Raw genomic sequence first — 20,278 nt, 5'->3', positions numbered from 1 at the left:
AGCTTCCCTCACTCGAGAACTTAGGGAAGCACTGTTTGTACCATACTTGACCAATCCCGAAACTACTGAGCACCGGTCAACGTTATACCATCAAGGACCCAGAAGAGTTTCCCTACAACCAGGAGGCCAATCACAGCACGACACGTGTCGACATCAGAGGCCAATCATAGCGCAACACGTGTCAACATCAGAAGCCAATCACAACACGACACGTGTCAATGTCAGAATGAAACTAGAAGCTCTCTTCTATAAATAGAGATCATTCTTTCACAATATTTCCTAATGTCATTTGTACTAAATCATTCACTAGTACTCACTAAAAGGGAGCTTGAACCTATGTACTTGTGTAAACCCTTCACAATTAATGAGAACTCATCTACTCCGTGGACGTAGCCAATCTGGGTGAACCACGTACATCTTGTGTTTGCTTCCCTGTCCCTATCCATTTACATACTTATCCACATTAGTGACCGGAGCAATCTAGCGAAGGTCACAAACTTAACACTTTCTGTTGTACCAAAGTCCTCACTGATTTTGTGCATCAACAATGGTCATTGAAGGAACTACATTAAAATTGTCGCATTTGTAGAAACAAAGAGCGTATTAGGATTTGGCATGTCAATAAACCTAAGGAGCAACCTCAGATTCCTCAACGTGCCACTGTACGTGCCCCTCATGCTCTCCCACGTGGGGACAACTCGCGCCGACACGCATAGGAGTTATGTCGCTAGAAAGTTCCCCAAACTTCACCGTGGTCACCGTCGACACATCCTCAAGTGGAAGGCCCGTGTACCCCACACGCAGGCATTGCAGCTTCCATGTGCAGTCATGTGTGCAAGTATAAAATGTACTCGCCTTCTTTGCGAGTTCTTAGGGTTGGTTTGGTATTGCTGTGCTTTGAAAAAAAAACTGCTTCTTATGTGCTGTGAGAATAAGCTCATTTTTGCTGCTTCACGTTTTCAGTATTTTTTTTCACCCAAAAATGTGAAAATAAGCTGTTTTTAAGTGTTTACCAAACACCTTTTTGAGCTCACCTTTTTTTATACCCACTTTTTATAAAAGCACCTCAGTACCAAACTAGTACTAAGAATCAACTGATTTTCAAAGCTCGAACTATGCTGGAATGAGCTTTTTCTTTAGTTAATTCTCTTCGCGTGATTTTTTATGTATCATATTGTCTGGACCCAAATTTACACCATCGGCCCAATTAATCAAGGTCGTTGGATGATTAGATGTTTTTCTTGACATTACTATTGTTTTTTTTACCATAGTAATTATCTTGAAAATATCCTTAAAAGTGTGGAATGTCGTGAATATTAGAGTCCTATCCTGCATGCAAACCACGGGGAACGATACTACAAGAATGTAGTTAATATTGGATGATCAGTATGTGGATATGCCATTTGGAGTAATCAAAATGAAGTGATGTGATGGAATCAGTTGGTTTTGCAGATAATGTGAAACTGTCAACCATGATATTTTAATTACCATGCATGCATGGATAAAGCTTATGAAGAGGTGATGGGATAAGTAGCACCACCGAATATCCTTGGCATAATCTAGTTACACAGATTGCATTGGGTTGTTACAAATTATCTCACCATTTTGAACGATGGTGATGACGTAATTAGATTGAATCTTTGAAAAGGAAGGTCGTGATAAGGATGGGATTAAACTTTGATTGATGGGATAAGGCCTAAGGCGTGGGCTTAGGTGCATAAAAGATAAAGTTTTCAGAGTTTCGTTTATTGTGATTATGCATGAGATAAGTGCGTGGTCAGCAGCAACAATTAAAGATTTGGAATCACAGTGCAATTGGGATTGTTTTCCACGACTTAGGTATGCAGGTCTCTATAAATACCAAGTGGCAGTCATCTCATTAGCAGTCCAACTCAACAACCTTGAGATTTTTTTATTTTATTTTTCGCCAACACATTTTCAGTTTGGATAAATAGCAATGTGAAGGCAACCGGCGAACATCTTCAGTTTGGATAAACAACATTGTTGCCGTAGAATCAGCCGATTGCGAAGCACCTTCAGTTTGGATAAACAGCACTGCGACGAGGCCGACTGGTTATTTATCCAAGTCTCGGTCGAGAAGGATTTTCAAATCTTTATTGGCAAATGTCATCTCATCAGCCTTCTCGATGAAGTGAGATGTTACCAGATTACTACATTCGGCACCCTGAGAGTCGAATTTGATATTGAACTTCGCAGAACTAGCAGCCTTATCTTCAGGCTCTAGAACTCGACGGCCGATACGTGTTCCTTCCTCGGCTGCAGTCGCAAGAATAAGAAGTCAACAACGTGCTCAACGCGACATCAACAAATTTACTCCTTGGCCGAGCTTGGCTGTCGAGTTGGCACGCCCCGTACACAACCGAATGACGTAGTTAGCTCATTAGTTACTTGGTCTGTGCGCCACGTAGGCTTGATAGTTTTTAAGGTCAACACATATATTTACACTAATGAAATGAACGAATAAATTAGTTACGAACTCATCATTTTTGATACTTAAATCTAAACTTTTTATTTATAAACGAAGAGAATACACAGGATCGTTAAGTATCTCCACGTGTATAAAAGTGAAAAATTATGAGAATGTTAGGAAAAATGCAAAGTTCTTTTGGGCCCCAATGGGCCAAATTTTCCAAATGAATTTTGTTGTTGTCCCAAACATACAAGACGACTTTACCATCCAATTTTAGGCCGTTCCTTCCAAATTCCGAACCGCTTTTCAGTTCCTCAACCGAAACCGACTCGCCCAAGTGTCAGAACTCGAACTCGGCAAACCAGTCAAATAGTCCTTCATGACACCGCCTCGGCCTCTGCTCTCAAAACCCATCCGAGCAACGACACCTCCTCCGCCGTTGCCATCATCCTTCAACAAAGCCTCAAAACTGAGCCCAAATTGGAATAGGGCATCTGGGTACTGTTTCCATGCTCTCCGACCCATCGTCTTCATGGTCGCCAGCTCCAGGCCTGGCGTTTCTTCTGCCCCACAACACTCATCCTCCCCGCCCATCAGTTCCGATATCGTTTCCGATGCCGGAGTCGGTCAGAATTCAGCAAATTCAGCAAATCAAGTAGAAGCCGTCGAGGAATACTTAGACAAGGTACGAAAAAGTTTACATTTTTCAATCATGTAACTTCTACCGGTTTTGGCATACTTTGATTTTAACTTCTCTGTTTTTTTGGGTGGATTTGTAGGTGGTATACAGATTTCGGTTCTTGGCGTTTATGGGAGTTTTGGGGTCTTTGATTGGGTCATTTCTTTGTTTCATCAAGGTATGATTGTTAAATCCTCTTCGCTTGTACACAAGAGGTTTTAGTTCGATTTTGGCCAAAGATGAATTTGAACCACCTATTTGCTGGCCCATTATGAGGTTTAGCCTACTCCTTCCTTAGTGTAGATAATATTGTTTGTTAAAGAAAAATACAACGAATATATTACATTAAGGTTGGGGCATTTGGTATCAAACGTCCAATCAAGGAGAGTCGAACCTAAAATCTCCGACTTTATATTGCAGTACAAAGTAGCTCATTAGCCGAACCATGTTTTAGTTATGCTTTTTGTTTTTGTTTTATTTGCTAAATTATGATTGTTATTTTTACTTGGCAACCCCGAGTTTCGTTCCTCTTTCTTTCAAAATATATAAGGCAGCCCAATTTCCTGTGTTGTTGAGAGAGGTCTCACAATTGGGACGATTTCCAGATTTGCATGGTTGATAAGGCTAGAATGCATTATGCAAGAAAAGAAGATTTTGGTAATGGTAGAAAATATAGCGTAAGGACGAAATGAGGTAAGCTCGTCTGCCACTTAATAAAAGACCAATGAATGCAAAAATAAGGCTTTGAAAAAACTCATTTACATCCCCCCTCAAAAATGTCAATTGAGCCAAGCTAGGACAGTACCTCTTGAATTTGAGCTGGTGTTTTACCTTTGTTGTTCATCACTATGAACGTACAGAGTTTAAATAGTGTTATATTCAACCTTTTCCCGGTACAAAATGACAATCTAGCGCATATTTCTTTTTCTTTTTGTTCCAGTAAACACAGGATTACAAGCAATATGCAGGTTAGCTTGATTGTAACAGAGCATATGCATAAGCTATGATTAGATGAATCCAAAGTTGTTAGCTAACATGTGGTATTTAGCTCGCTATATGCCATTGCCTATATTCTGTTTCAGTACTTGAGCGTGAAACAACATTATATTTTTAGCTCTTTCAAGTAACCAAGTTTCCTTCAACAAATGTGCGTAGCCAGTTGTGGTTTGTAATTTTGTAATGAAATCAGCAACCTGCCAATCTGCATTTTTATACCCAACAATTTGGGTATCACGTGATATGATTATGCATGGTGGTGTATGTGGCTGTCGATGTATAGCCATCCTGTTGTTCGATTCAGGAAGTGAAACTTTAAGAGGGATTAGAAATTATGAATCACATGATACAGGATAACATGATGCTTTTATGTTGATCTCTTGACACATATGGGCTTTCTCTTCTATGCACTGATTTAAAATCTTACCTAAATATGCAGGGCTGCACTTATGTAATACAGTCTTTCGTGGAGTACTCTGTAAATCGCAGTAAAGTAATCTGGTTGCTGGTTGAGGCTATTGGTGAGTATATAAATATTATATTTTTTCCATGATTTATGGTTATTTTTATTTTTATTTTTATTGTCTTTGATTTAAGAACCATGAAACAAACATTTGTTTTACTAGAGATATTTTTCAACGTAAAGACAGAGCAAACAAGAAGAAAACCTAGAGAGTTTTTTTTCATTAGACGGCCAAGAAATTTAAACTTCTAGAGGAATTGATTTTTTTGAAGCTCTAAAAGTCCGTATTATATTATCTAAAACTTAATAAAACTTTATCACATCCCCAAAAGTAATGGATTTTCACCAATCAGATGTTAGAGATTTGGAAATTAAGAAATAAATTTGCATTCATTGGGCTTAACTAAGATTAGTTGAGTTATGACTAAGACAGTTGATGATTTGCTCTCTTGTTAGACAATTGTTATAGTTGTTGCACAACTCTTTTGTAGTTTCTGTTCAATCACGACAGTCTGCATTTTAGTTGGTGAATTTAGTTTCTTTGTTTTTCTTTTCTTTTTTTTTCCGGGTTATCTGACCCCGGTTTAGATTGTAAACTTTTACCATAATCCCCGCATGCACTGGGTGGTCATTGTGTTTCTAGAATTTCATGTCTTTAAAAGTTTCGCATGCAAAAATGGTTATAAAATAATTCTAATCTAAAAAATAGGACTAACATGTCCACTGTTGTTTCAACTTAGTTCCAAATTGATATAAGGAGGTCATATGTAGAGTTCTTTACTAGGCGTAAAAGCACTTTAAGGAGGAGCATATAAGGGAGGGCTATACTTGACACCATCAATATTAGATATCGAACTTCCCTACGAACTTGAGATGGTAGAGGACCAACATCTGTTAATTTTTCTTGTAATACAACATATGTTTCTGCAAATGACTCACTAACTATTTTCTTATGGCATGTTTAGATGTTTATCTTTTGGGAACAGTGATGTTGGTGTTTGGAATGGGTCTTTATGAGCTCTTTGTCAGTAATCTTGGTCCTTCGGAATCTTCGGCAGATGATAAAGCTTCTCACAAATCGAATCTTTTTGGCATGTTCATTCTAAAGGTCCGTCTCTGAATTTTCTCGGGATGCAAGCCCTTTTCTTAGCTACATTTATTTTTAATAATGGTATTCCTTTCTAGAATTAGTGGACACTGCTAGCAGATAAAAGAATGAAATTGTACGTGTGTCCAACTAACAAGTATCTACATAGAATGCTAGTAGTTCATTATCCAGTAAGATGCTCTAAGAAATCAGCCTTGCATCATAAGAACAGGCGAGAATAAGTGAACAAGGTAGCCCTGAATTAAGGAAACGTAATATGCTGTAAACAGCCTATCTTACCAACACTTAAAAGCTATTCTGCAGTCAACCGAAAAAATAAAATCTTATGCAACTTGCCCTTAATATTGTCAATCCGAGCTTACTGTACCGGTCAGCAGGTTGGGGTTCAACCTGATTTGAAACACTCAATGCACACCCCTAGCCTTAGGTTAAGTCCTTATTTTATTTATTCCCTCTCTCTCTCTCTTCTGCAAATTCTCAGAACTGGGGTAAAGTGGTTGTGCATCTGGAATTGCTGTTGTGGCTGTAGGATTGATCGCAAACTTGAGAAACAGTAACTTCACGTAAGAGTTGAGACTTGAGAAGAAATAGTTTCTAAACAAAGTAAAACACTACAATTCAGGTGGGAACAAAATTTATTCTTTGAGGTGCACTCTCTGTTCTTCTTGAAGTTCTTATTCTGGCTCCTGAAGTTTTCATACCATAGTTTCAGACAAAAACAAAGATCTGTGGTTCTCAACTGGAGCAGCTTTCTTATGACATCCATTGGGGAGGGTAGTACTGATTCCGGTCTTTGATTTCGTAAGTGGTTATAAAAATTGCAAAATCAGTATTCATCAGACTTCCCTGGTTGGCTTGGCCAGTGGTTCAACCAGATTGGTCTCGCTGCCTCGGCATGCCCATTTCACAGCCACCGTAGCCATTCCAAATGACCAAGTCCTTTACCCTTGTTCTGAGAGCTCACAGAAGAGAGAGTGGAAAAGAAAGGGGAAAGGAGAGAATAAAACAGGAGAATAAAGATAGGAACTGAAATATCCTCAATAGGGGGTCGCGTGGAAGTCACATATCGAAACTAGAAGGAAATTTGATTGATTTGGTTTCCTTAAACTTTTCCCTGTATTGAACATTTCGTTTCATTTCGTTTTTACAGGAGCGACCGAAATGGTTGGATATCACAAGCGTGAATGAGCTGAAAACGAAGCTTGGCCATGTAATAGTGATGCTACTTCTAATTGGGTTGTTCGAGAAGAGTAAGAAGGCTGTTATACAATCTCCTCTGGACTTGCTTTATTTTTCCGCGTCTGTCCTCCTTTCTTCTGTTTGCCTCTTTTTATTGTCTAAGCTCAGCGACTAGACTTGAAAAGACACACTATAGACACAGCTACATATATCTTTCATACAGCTTGTCAATGAAATGTTTATGCGTAAAGATCACTTGCGGGAGTCCTTTTTTTGAGCTGTTTCGAATCGTGTATCATAATTCCAGGCATATAAACTACAAGGAAGAGATGTAATCCATGTGTAGTTGGGTTCTACGTCTATTAGAGAAGTACAAATATGTGATAAGTGCAGCATTACTTCAAGAAATTTGATCTCCATGACTCTTTAGAGGGTGTTTTAACTTGAGAAGATGATTAGTGGCACTTTTAAGCCCCAGTTTGGGGTTGAGGTGATTTTAAAAAAAGCTGCTGTGAAAAAAAGCTGGGAGTGTTTTTGGTGTTTGGTAAACTAAAAAAAAAGGGCTTATTTTGGAAGCTGCTATGAGAATAAGCTGAAATCAAAGAAAAAAGCTGAAGCTGCCATTTGTAGCTTTGGAAAACTGGCTTTTTTTCAAAGCACACAGAACTACGGTGCTCCTTTAATGAAAAGACCCACTATCAGACTTTTTTTTTTTCCAAAAGCACTTTTACAAAAAAGTTTACCAAACACTCTGCTGATTTATTTCACAGCCGCTTATTCTCACAGCACAGCCGCTTATTCTCACAGCAGTTTTTTTTCAAAGCACCGCAATACCAAACCAGCCCTAAGTCTAGGAAGTTCTTTGATAGGGAAATCGGATTGGAGGGTGAGAGAGAGAGTGGGGATCAAAGTGGGGTAAGATTAGAATGACAAATCAGAGTGGATGGATATGTGGTGTTTTTTGTGTCTAGAGCTCGCACGGACATGTGGTCTCAGTCTCGAGCTCATAATTTGTCCTCGGGAGCAGGAGGGAGAAAATCGAATTTTAAGAGTTTCTGAGAAGAGTGAGGATGTTAAACCGAGTAGCTAAAATAAATTTTTAATCATGTTCAGTAGTGAAACAAAAATTTAAAGAAACTCTAGGAGAAGCTCAAAAATGTCCGTTTGAGGCTAGGATCTAATTCGGCCTAGGATCTAATTACAGCAAGTTCAACCATGCTTGTTTTATCAAGGCAATTGGTGGGCCAGTTCAAGCCCAACATGTAGCTTTTTTTTTTTTTTTTTTTTGTTGAACCAGTGCCCAACATGTAGCTTAGGCACACGCAAAATTACTGATCGACGGATTAACACTAATCCCAATCCAGTGGGTCCATGGATAACGCTAATTAGATTTACCACTAATCCATGCATAATAAGGAGTTAACGTAACAAGACGAAGTTAGTGAGATCCACTTTCTCTCTGATTATCCTAAAACTGTCTCCATCATTGGACATCGATAATTTTGATAAGATCGGCATACCCTATTTTTGTATAAAGTGGTTATTTTATTACTTAAAATTCAAAATTCGCTCCATGTTAACTTGTTTTCGTTTCATCAATCGAATTTGCTGACATGTATTAAAAAATACAAATGCATATGTGGTGTACATGTCTTTATAAAAAAACTGACCATAAATAAAAACTTGACACCTGTCTAATTCATTTTTAAAATTAAAAAAAATGCCCCAACCAACACCCCTTTATGTAAGTGACGTTAGGCACCAATCACGCATCGACCACCCACCTCCATGTGTTCTCAATCTCACTATTCTATCTCCTTTTCTCTCTCTCTTTCTCTCACCGTTACTTTGACATGAAACACGAGGGATGATCGGTGGAAACATGGGTGGAGCTGCACTAGAGCAAAGAGGGATGGTCGCCCCCTTGGTAGTCCAAAATCCCAAAGAAAAGTGAGGAATCTGCCCATCTAAACCTGCACGAAAAATGTTTGAATAAATGCTTAAATGAAGCATGTTGTCGTTGCTACTGCGCTACGCACGCCATATTTATTTTTTCAATCCGATTATTTTATAATTTGAAATCAAAATTTGATTTCTGTTTTTAAAACCCGAGAATAAAAAAAATGGAATTTTTGCAGTTTTGGTTCCAACTAAAAAGAGATCAGAAGAGAAGCGAGTTTATCTCTCCAATTCCCACCCACGTGACCTCTTAACTTCTACCAATTTTTTTGTTTTTTCAATTGTTGTCTAATCAAGTTACACCACTTCTTTTTTTATTTTATATTTTATTTTAAATATAGTTATTGTCTAATTAAGTTGTGCCCTTCTATGTGTCCTACTTTGCCAATGTTTTTTTAACACATGTTTGACATAGTTATTCCTCTTGAAATTCATTATAAATTCATACGAGTTTCAGAAAACATTCTGTAAAGGATTACAAGTCCATAATCACTTGAACCATTATCTCATACTACAATTGACAAAAATATTAAAGAAAATATATCATAATAAATAACACTTATTTATACAATATATAATAAATTACTTAAATCAGGCTAGTCTGTCTAGGTACTGCTTAGGTGCTAGGCATTAGGGCACATCAATTCACCTGGCTAGCGAATAACATCTGTTGGAGCTAATTTTCAACCGTCAAGGGGTGAAATCTGCGCAAGCCAAAAATAGGCAAACACCATGAGTCCAAGCGCCGGGAAGGGTAGTTTCTGGCGTGGAGGCTCTAATGCTTAAGTTAGCAGTTGTAGAGAGAATGATATAATGTGTTCCAGGGTTGCATGTCTTACCTCTGGTGAGGAGTCACCAAGTGTATTTATAGACCTTGCGAAGTCAGTCCACGTCACCCGATATTCCTCTGAATTGCCAGGAATAATGGAGGTTGGCGAGGAGACCATTTTGACGTACGGATGCCATGTCGGAGAATGACCATTTGTCTCTTCTCCATCGTGGGAGAGAGGCACGATTGCACCAGACTATGCAGTCTGACATTTCATGTAGGCAAGAAGGTACTGCACAGTCTACTACTTGGGTGGAAACAGTTGGCTGAGTCTTTACTGTAGAGTGGACCATCCCACTTTGGAGGCTAAGCTAGTTATATTCGATCAAACCGGGAACCACCTAATTAGATCAATATCCCTTGGGGGGAAGGCTTAGCCTTTTGCTCACTCCAGGTCCGGCCCTAGGGAGCGAGCGTATATTATCTTCACTCCAGGGAGATTGTAGTTTGGGTCTTACAACATTTGTTAGAACCATGTTCATTATACTATTATGTAATGGAACTATACTATAAGAAACGGTGCTTAAAATCCTCCTTTAAATATTCCCCGTTAGTCCAAATCCTTCTTCGAATATTTCGGGTAGTCTAAATCCTCAATCGAATATTCTCGTTAGTATAAATCTTCATTCGAATATTTTAGATAGTTCACAATAAAGTAAGGTCACTTAGTTGAATGAAGTATTGTCTAATCTTCCGGCAAACCATGGATTTAGACATCGAATAGTTGTCTATATTTTTATGGGACCTTTTGTCCTTTTAAATTTCGCCCTCTACTTGACAATTCCTAACTTTGCCACAAGGTGCAAACTCTAATTTTCGTATTTGCCAACTCCACTCTTATCTAAGAGTTGGTGAGGTTTGATGTCCCATAAGTCATTTTCCAACATAAGAGAGGAGGAAAGAGAGAAAGAGAAAGGGAGAGAGAGATGAGGAAGACGGGTGTGAGGGGAAGGGAGAGAGAGGTGGGGGAAGGGGCGGATGGTGCTGCTGTTTATTAAAGGGTGTGATATCCACACACCCCTTTTTACTTCTCACACACTCTTCTAATTTTCGGTCATCAGATCAGATGAATTGAATACGATCAAAGAACATAAATTAATAAGGAGTGTGTGAGAAGTAAAAATGATGTGTGGATAGCACACCCTCTATTAAAGTGTATTGAAGATGAAGTAATCATCAATAACATAGACTAGCCTGGCAATTAGTTCTTTTTTAATTTTATTTTTTAAAATTATCATAAAAAATAATGAACTTACAAATCACCTATATTCCCATTTCGTGAGGGTTTTTTTTTTTTTTTTTTTTTTTTTTTTTGTTTTGTGTGAATGTTTATGTATTTATTTATTTTTTGATTTTTTTTTAATAAGAGAAGGGTTATTATGACACATCCCGACCCGGAATGTCCACTAGGACTTTGAATCGAGCTATGCTGGTCGACACCTGGAAGGTGACGAAGCCATAAAGTATAGTGATGTGGAAAATGTGAACAAATTTAAACCTAAAAGTGCCTAAAGACAAGAGTGCACGGTGAGAGGGTGTGAACCCATTTCACATGCGACGTTAGAGCATAAGTAAGGTACAATAGTGTGGGTAAGAATCATACCCTCAGAGGTAGCCACCTATACTGAGATTCACCAAGAATCCTCGTCGATACGAACTTTTATCAGCTAAACCTATAGGGGCGAAAAACAGAAAACGTGAGTGGGAAAAAACAAAGCTTTTTGAAACCATTTCTCTTTCCAAAAATAATAACCTCTCATCGTAAAACCCGTATAATTTCATAGAAAATAATAATACATACGTATAAAGAAATCAGGCTCAAAAGCAATGAAAACCAAAGTATGTGCCATGTCAAGTATCTTAATGATAAATATGTAATCCATGTGATGTAAATCAATATAAAATGATATATCAGCCGGAGTCACCTAACGTGACCTATATGGCATAAACTATAGCTCATAACCAATTTCTGCACACGAGTCGGCACCACCTATTGTGGCCTGTACAACAGGCTGGGTGTAAATAAATACACTCAAGTGCTACGATCATGTGAAGGCTATGTGAAGTAAGTCACCTATGAGTCGGAACCACCTAATGTGGTCTGTACGAAAGGCTGGCACCTGCCTTGGATCCAAGGTGAGCATACGGTGTGGGAGGTGAACGATCACGTGAAGGCTGGCCCTGGCCTCGGGTGGAACACTAACACTGGGGTGCAGGATAATGAGCACTAAATGCATGTAAACATAACCATACACTATGCAACCACTATCATCATAATGTACTCACTTGAAGCTTACTTGGGCCTCCGCAGCATTATTCCATAATATGCAAAACTATACTAATGCAAATACTAAGATATAATGCATCCTTGACATGGCATTTAATTCGTAAATTCATTTATAAATAGTTTATGGAAATCGTAAAGCATATATACATATATATAGAAAACAAAAGCCCACTTACCTAGAGTCTACACTACAACTCCGTAGCACGAATATCGAGGCATCCTGAACGATCGGTGCCTAGAACAATTATCAAATCATATCTCATAATTCTTATCGATCAAATATATAACTTACGTAAAAAACATCCTTAAGGACGTTCTAGAATGATTTGAGACCCATTGACCAAAAGTCAACCGTCGGTCAACGATCAACAGTAGGGTTCACAACCCTACGTAACTCGATCCGAAAGATCCGCTTCTCGGATTTCTGATCAATAACTTCCAAGGATCCACATTATGCTTCTAAAACATCATTCTAAAATTTTAATATGATCTAACAGTTGGATCTCCGCCAATTGCAAATTCAAATGGCGGTCAACGTTTTATTTTACGAACTTACAAATCCAATTCGGGAAGATCCATGTGTCGAGTTCCCAATCTCTAAGTTCCTATGATCCTCAAATATTATGTACTACAACATATTAAATTTTGGTGACGATCCAACTGTCGGATTGTCGATTCATATAATTATCAAGTAACACACCTTAATCAAACTAGATTCACAATAATAAATCACATCATATGGATATCAAATATGAGATCAATATATTGATTTAACGTAAAATAACATTGGTGGTCCACTGGCCACGCGCCGCCACCGGTGGTGGTCGGCCGCTTTGACTCGCCGGAAAATTCAATTATTTCTAAAAATTCTCAAACTTCACATAAATGAAGATGTCAGTGAGTGGAGCAACTTTCATACCTATGACTAAGACCAATTTGGCCGGGAAAAGCCTCAATTTCATGAAAATCCGCCAAAACCCTAGAATAGGTGGCTTTCGATTCAATGTCGATGGTGCTTTGCCGCCACTACCAATGCCTGGGACTTGTTCCTGGGATTAGGCAGAGTACATTGGTGGTGAAAATTGAAGGAAATTGTTGCAGGATCGGCGGATTCACCGCCGTGCACCCACGAACCCGTACGATTTGTTCTTCATGAGTTCATGGTTAAACACAATGAAGTTTGAGTGGAAATGGAAGAGAGGAAGACGTTGGCTGATTTTTAGGTGATGGCGAGGTTTAGATCGTCGGAAAACCGATGAAAAATGTGACGGGAAGTGTCGATATGGGTCAGGTCGCGCGATAAGGAACCGGGTCAAGGTGATCCGGTGCTACTCCACTCCCTCATTTCCCTTCCTTTCTTCTCTTCCCTATTGATCACTCTATTCTCTCTCTTTTCCCGATTGGCTTCAACTTTTCCTCATTTCTCTCCTTTATCCTTTATCTCCACTGCCCATCATCTCTTTGCTTTAATCTGGGCCACACACGTGGCTATCAGATTTTTCTCCAAAAATATGAAGTATTCCAGAAAATAATAAATTTACAATTTTGCCCTCGACTTGATTCGTTAATAACTCATTCGTTATAACTCCAAATCACGTTCCGTTTCGCCCACGCATTCGTAGCGATGAGTACTACGAGGATATGCCAAGAAAACGAGTCTTACGTGACACGAAAAGACGGTTAATAAAAATCAATGTATTTGCCTCAAAGGGCATTTTCGTAATTTCTCATTTTTAAATTATAAAAATCTTAATAATTGGGGACGCGTTGTTACAATCTACCCCCCTTAATAAAATTTTGTCCCCGAAATTTAAAATAACTTGCTAAATGTAAAATACTTGAAAATAGGGAGAAAATATGTATATAAATACATACACAAAGAAGAAATCAAGTTAGAGCAGCTGCATAAAAGAGAATGCCATTCCGTCATGATCGGATTGCAATTATTCCTCTTTCATGCCTCCAAGCTCATACCTTCTTCCTTCCTCAATAGTATAGTAATATGATACCCGTATAAAATATAGAGTAAAAAATATGTAATACTACGTAACAACATAAGGTCAAAAATATATGCATATAATAAGATAATGACAAGAACAAGATATAAAAATGTATGATTAAAATACTTGTATGGAGTTTAAAACCAAGAGTGGAAATAACTCACCCAAAATTTGTAATGGTAGAGATACTCATATAAATAAAATAATGTAGTAAGAAAATATTTGTATGAAAAGTCAAAACCCAAAATGAAAATGGACCTTGCCAAACATTTGTCGTGTCATGAACTTCGAGAATGAGCATGTATGTTATGAATCGAGTCCGAACCATAGCTAATTAATAAGTGTTGTAGTAGAGGAGCCAACTTACTCACTTGCTTAATGAATCCAACAATTAAGCCATCAATATTATAGTCGGCAACCTGTAATGCCGATAACTCATCATTGTCTCAACACTCAAGAATTTGAGAATCAAAACAAGTTCATCAAAGTTAAAGTTCAAGAGATCTAGATTGATTGCCTGCCATCACACTACAAACGACTTCCGAAATATTCAATCACCAACGGAAATGATCCATTCAACGGAGTATTTGACGGGTGATTGAAGAATTAATGATCACAACCCGATTTCAACATCCAAGCAATTCTTTTGAACAATCTATCTGTCTTCGAAATAATGCAAACTGCAGTAGAGTAGGCACGTACTCAAAGTTGACTAGAATATCTTTCCAGCACAAAGGAGTGAATATGGAGTCACAATCAGAAAAATGTTGATTGGAATGCCAGAAAATTCGATAAATTCAAGAATGGGTAATTTTACCGAGTAGTCTAAAATGTAATCCTTTTGAACCTATGAAAAATGGGTTGACTTGTCAAATCAATCTATAAACATCGAAACATCATCATAATCTTCACATGTACAAGATACCTCGTACCAGGAGCTTATGGTGATATTTCCCATTTGCATTTGGATACAAAAAGTGATTATAACCTTTCAAACGATTTCTTGATGGTTTAGAGGTAACGCAATATCAATACTCGTGAACTTCAACTAGAATAGGATAAGGAAGACTAAAAATGTTTAGGGGTAGAAACAACGGTTGCTACGGTGCTTAATAATTACGTTTGCACAACCGGAATGATCCACGATAGTGCAATCATAGATGCTAATTTAGTTCTTCTAATGCTGCTATTAGAAATTTAGCTCTTTCCATAAGTGAAATTGGGAAGTTCTAAGGTTAAATAAGAATTTGGACATATTTCTCCACAGAGAAGTACCATTCGGTTTCCAAATGGAAATGGCAACTGTTGACTCTAGGTCATATATATGATAGTTCATTTTGAACGGTTTTATCCAACGGAAAATATAAGTGATTCTCCATCATAGATTCTTATATGGGATTCTTGTAAAAGAAAGGGAATGAGTTTTCTTTATGACTTCTCCCGTGTTTACTTGTATGTAAGAAATTAAAATTCGTAATGGAATAGCCAAATTTCAGGAACTTGATTGACTTGGAGGGAGTAGTTAATCTGATTCTCATTCCTTTTCTCTCATGTTGTCTTCCGATAATATCCTCATTAATTATTCTATAATAATCCAAAATACCCTGGCAAAACCTAAGAAAATACCCTCTTGGATTATGAAGCTTTCTACTGCTAGTTTCAAGATGTACGATATGAGAAACATGCAAGTAAAGCATGCCATGAGGTGAGGTGAAAGGATCCTCTCCCGATCCTAGGTAGGATTCCGAAAATTTTCTAATCACATTTGCTCATTATATATTGTACGGTTAGTTTTTGTCAGTTATTGTTTATATTTAATTTTAAATAAAAAGATTTACAAAGATTTCTGACTGATACACGATGAACGGATGTGATTGAAGAATTTCCGGAATCCTCACAAAGAGGATCCTCATTCGTGATATACAAACAAAAAGTATAAAATGGATCCTCTTCGAGGCAAAGCCTCGGGATCCTCTTGACCCGATAACACGGGCCATTGAATTTTGATATAACGGCTACAATTATTATATCTTTTAGAGGGACTTGCTGTTTGTAGCCGTTGAAGTCATATTGTCTGGTTAGGAGGATCCCGAGGCATTGCCTCGGAGAGGATCCAATTCCAAAGATTTTGTTGTTCACAGCAGTTAAAAGCAAAAACAAAAAGTATCTGAACAATTAAAGATGGACTCATCACCCCTAAAATGTCAAACGATTTTGCTGTACTCTCATTAGAAGCTTTCAAATTTCGATTAGCTTGTCCACTTATTTTTAAAGTGATTTGAATAATTTTATGCATGGGTATATTAGTAATCAAGTTGTTTTCATTCCGATTCATTAGGATTAGTAAACAATAACCATGAGCATCAATTTCATTTTTATTCTGATGCGGTTGGTAAAAAGCTTAATAGGAATGAGTTCTTCTCATCATAGTTCCTTACTATTTCTCATTCTAAAGTTAATTAATTCTTTATTTTCTCATTGCTGATAAGTAAACGAGCCCAAAGGATCATATTGGTCCTTTTATAGAACCACTCATGCTTGTACACCGCCATTTTGGCATCCAAAACCTTTTATTTTTCTTTACGTACTTCAACATTAATTGCCTGGCGTTCCAGATAGGTTTCAACCCCAAGGTAGCCGTGTCCCTAGTTCATAGAAGTCATTTTTTAATAGGGACTTGGATTCTCTGCCCTTCCATTTCGGTGTCCTCTCGTGCCCTCCTGTTTTGTGTGGTCACGGTTAATCCATGCTAACATTTTATATTGTTTTTTATAAAAATAATAAGACAAAAAAAATAGTAATATAAAATATTGACGTGGCTTAACCGTGACCATACAAACAGGAGGGCACGGGAAGGGCACCGAATTGGGAGGGCAGAGAATCCAAGTCCTTTCAATAGATGGTAAGAAAAAGAATGTGGGTGTAAAGCTACTTTGCATAGTGTCAAGGGATGTGATATTTATATTTTTTTTTACTTTTCACACAACTTTATATTAATATTTTGAACCGTCAAAATTTTAGATCTTCCCCATTCAAAGATAATCCATGCAAAAAGTACTCAAAAACGAAATAGTAGAAATGACTGCTTATATTATTGGATGGATTTGGCATGTTGGATACATGCATCTACACTCAGAGAGCCTTTGGACATTTCGGGGAGTTGGAATCGAAGGTTGGCCTCACCAGTAAAGAAACTTTGGGCAAAATGTTGTTGACGAAAATTCCAAACATCAATGGCGGTGTCACTTCTGATTTAGATAGCAAGTTGATCTTGTTGAATCTAAAGGGAATAAGCAAGGTTAAGATCTTTGGCGGGAGGATCTCCATCCTTATCTTTGTTCTTGGAACTGGTATGTAGGAGGTCGAATAGGATGTGAACCGTCGACAACTTCCAAAGATCATGACCTATAAGAAATGGTTTGATTTGACGAAACCAGACGACGTAATAAATTGAGAACTTTAATGAAAAACTTCTAGTACTGTTCATTTTAACAAAAAAATCATATTTTTATACTAAAAAGTCAATCATGATACTATTTATTTTACCCTTATTTTGTTTTTATCATTAAAACTCAAAGTTTTAAAATAATTTTCATTAATTTTCCTTATAACTAATGAGTTTGAAAAAGTGAATGATGTTAGGACCGGGAATATGGAAGGTATAGAGAAGGAAGACATGGCACAAGGAAAGAACCCTAGAAATCTAAAGACCAAAACAAACTTGAAAACCCTAGGATCGATAAACTTTTGTTTTTTTTTATTTTTTTGAAAAACCTCGACGGTAGGAGATAAATTTTATTAATAACAAAAAAAGAAATTACATCTTATCAAGAGGGACATAAACTTACCACTCATACATCATAGATAACACAAACAATACACGAAAAATAAGGGGAGGGGATATAAACATTACCCTTCTAGAACGAAAACAAGAGAGATACAAAGAAAAGAAGGGAGGAACATGAAATCGATATAGCGTTGAACAACGTATAAATATGACTAATTGTATTGTTTAGTGTACAATGATTACTATATATATATGGGTCCGTCAAACCCATATTTTAGAAAGAATATATATATTCACGATTATGATCGACTTAGGGTGGCCGTTGGATAATCATTTCGTTTTTAGTTTTTAGTTATTGGTTTTTCAATTTTCACTTTTTTGAAAAATGAAAACTGAAATCTTATTTGATAATTACTTTCAGTTTCAGTTTTCATTTACTCAAGGCTAAAATTTTAAAACTCAAGAAAATTGTTTCTAGTTTTTATTTTTCATTTTTTTTGAAAACTGAAAGTAGTTACCAAATAAGATTTTAGTTTTCAATTTTCAAAAATGTAAAAAAAATTTATTAAAACTGAAGAAAATTGTTATTAGCACTTCAAATATCTCATTGTACATCCCTCACAAGTGTAATTTTCTTACTTATTCTAGAAAATTTGGAGTGCAAATTGAAAGGAATTGTTATCAAATGGTCCCTTAGTGCAAGTAAATAAATATTATAAGAATAAGGTTTTTTTTAGTCAAAATGGTCTCTGAGATTGGCGTAACTAGACCTGGCATTCGTGTCGTGTTTTCCGTGTTCGTGTCATACCCGATATTTTAATGGGTCGTGTTGTGTAACACCCGTTAAAATAAAAAGGTAAAATGACCCGACCCGAAATCGATCCGATAATATTAACATGTAATATGACTCGACCCGTTATCTGTTAAGGAAAATATATTTTAAACCAATAAATAATCAAAAGAAAAACATAATACTAAATAAATATATACATACCATATTGTCATATCCAAAACATAAAAAAGTATTTTTCTTTTAAGTATATTTTCGCTTACCTAAATTGATCAAAAGGTAAAATTGGAAAATATTGGAATAGAGAAGGGGTTTTTTCATCCAAAAAAGTTCTAATAATATAAGTGAAATAGAATCCAACGGTACATATTTACTCTCATTTATCTTACGCCTTTTTTTTAAGTAAAATCTTTAATAGTTTTTAATTAATGTAGAAATCTAAAATATATATATAAAATATATAAACGCTCGTAATAACAAGTTTTACAACTTTCATAAAGAGCTTAACTTCGAAATTCTCCACATTAATCATATAAATCATAGAGCAAAATTTAACCATTGATTGTTGTTTACATTTACGCTTCATTGTTCTCATCAAATTTTGTTTTTTTCAGATTTTCTTTTTTGAAAACATGATCTATTAGAGAATGCAGGAAGATGAACGGTTTGGATCATCGATATTATATTCAGAGTTTTACGGTTATTGAAAATATTGCTTGATGTTTATAAAGTTTCTACAAATTATATGACATCGACTCATATTTCAGTTAACCGTAAATATCGAGACGTGATATCAAAGATATGAACTGTTCATCTTCTTACATCCGCCAGATGATCATGTTTTCAAAAAAAGAAAATTAAAAAAAGAAAAATCAGTAAGAATATTAAAGCGTAAATGATAATTGACGGTTAAATATAAATTTAAGGTTTATGGATTTTAGTGTTGGATTTCGAAGCTGACCCTTTCATGAAAGTTGTAAAGCGTGTCACTATGAGTGATTGTATATTTGTTTTTACATTTTTTACACTTCTACAATAATTATTATTAATTTTTCCCTCAAATAAAAACATTATTCATGAGGGTTTGGAGGATTTTAAAAATCTAAACGATAATGTAAGTGTAACCGTTATCTACTCGTGGAGGAATAACGATGAATCACGAGTGTTTATATATTCTTTCACATTTTTCATACTTGTATGTATGTCTTCTTAGTTCTTGCCTATACAAATACTATACTAGTTTATTTTAATTTTGGACAACAACATGTTAAGTAAAATTTATCCTAGTAATGATAATAAGGAACTCTCATAATAAAAATAAATAATGACTAAAACATTTTTTTATAACTTATATAGAATAATAATACAAAACTATATATTTAATATAGAATATATTGTATATATTAATATGACTATTGTATTTTATAATAAATCTTTTAGTAATTAAACTTTAAAATTATCAAAATATTTTTTTTCTTAATGGGTTACCCACGTGTTACCCGTGTGTATACTCGTTAAGAACACGTTATTAACGGGTTCTTAACAGGTCACCTGATAATGACCCAATTAGTTATCGTGTTGACCCGAAACCCGTTATTTTCATGTCGTTTTTTTGTCGTGTTAGAAATTGCAGGGTCTAGGCGTAACTTGTCACAGCCCGTCCCGGGGGTACTGTTGACGGGAATATGAAATGGCGGGAATGCCCTTGTCGTTACTAAGGTACGTAAGTATGTAACGTTATTTTGAATTAGGCATTGGTTAATTGAGAGA

General features: G+C 36.4%; 1 protein-coding gene across 1 annotated transcript; it reads left to right on the top strand.

Moving 5' to 3' along the window:
- Positions 1-2,687: 2,687 nt before the first annotated feature.
- LOC126626502 (uncharacterized) lies at positions 2,688-7,111 on the top strand. Its single transcript, XM_050295847.1, has 5 exons — positions 2,688-3,116; positions 3,211-3,288; positions 4,546-4,627; positions 5,535-5,677; positions 6,828-7,111. The coding sequence occupies exons 1-5, from the start codon at positions 2,811-2,813 to the stop codon at positions 7,029-7,031; spliced, it is 813 nt and encodes a 270-aa protein (XP_050151804.1). The 5' UTR covers positions 2,688-2,810; the 3' UTR covers positions 7,032-7,111.
- Positions 7,112-20,278: the final 13,167 nt, after the last annotated feature.

This window comes from Malus sylvestris, chromosome 6 (genome assembly GCF_916048215.2).
Source record: "Malus sylvestris chromosome 6, drMalSylv7.2, whole genome shotgun sequence".
Lineage (NCBI taxonomy): Eukaryota > Viridiplantae > Streptophyta > Magnoliopsida > Rosales > Rosaceae > Malus > Malus sylvestris.
This window is presented reverse-complemented; position numbering and strand designations above follow the sequence as displayed.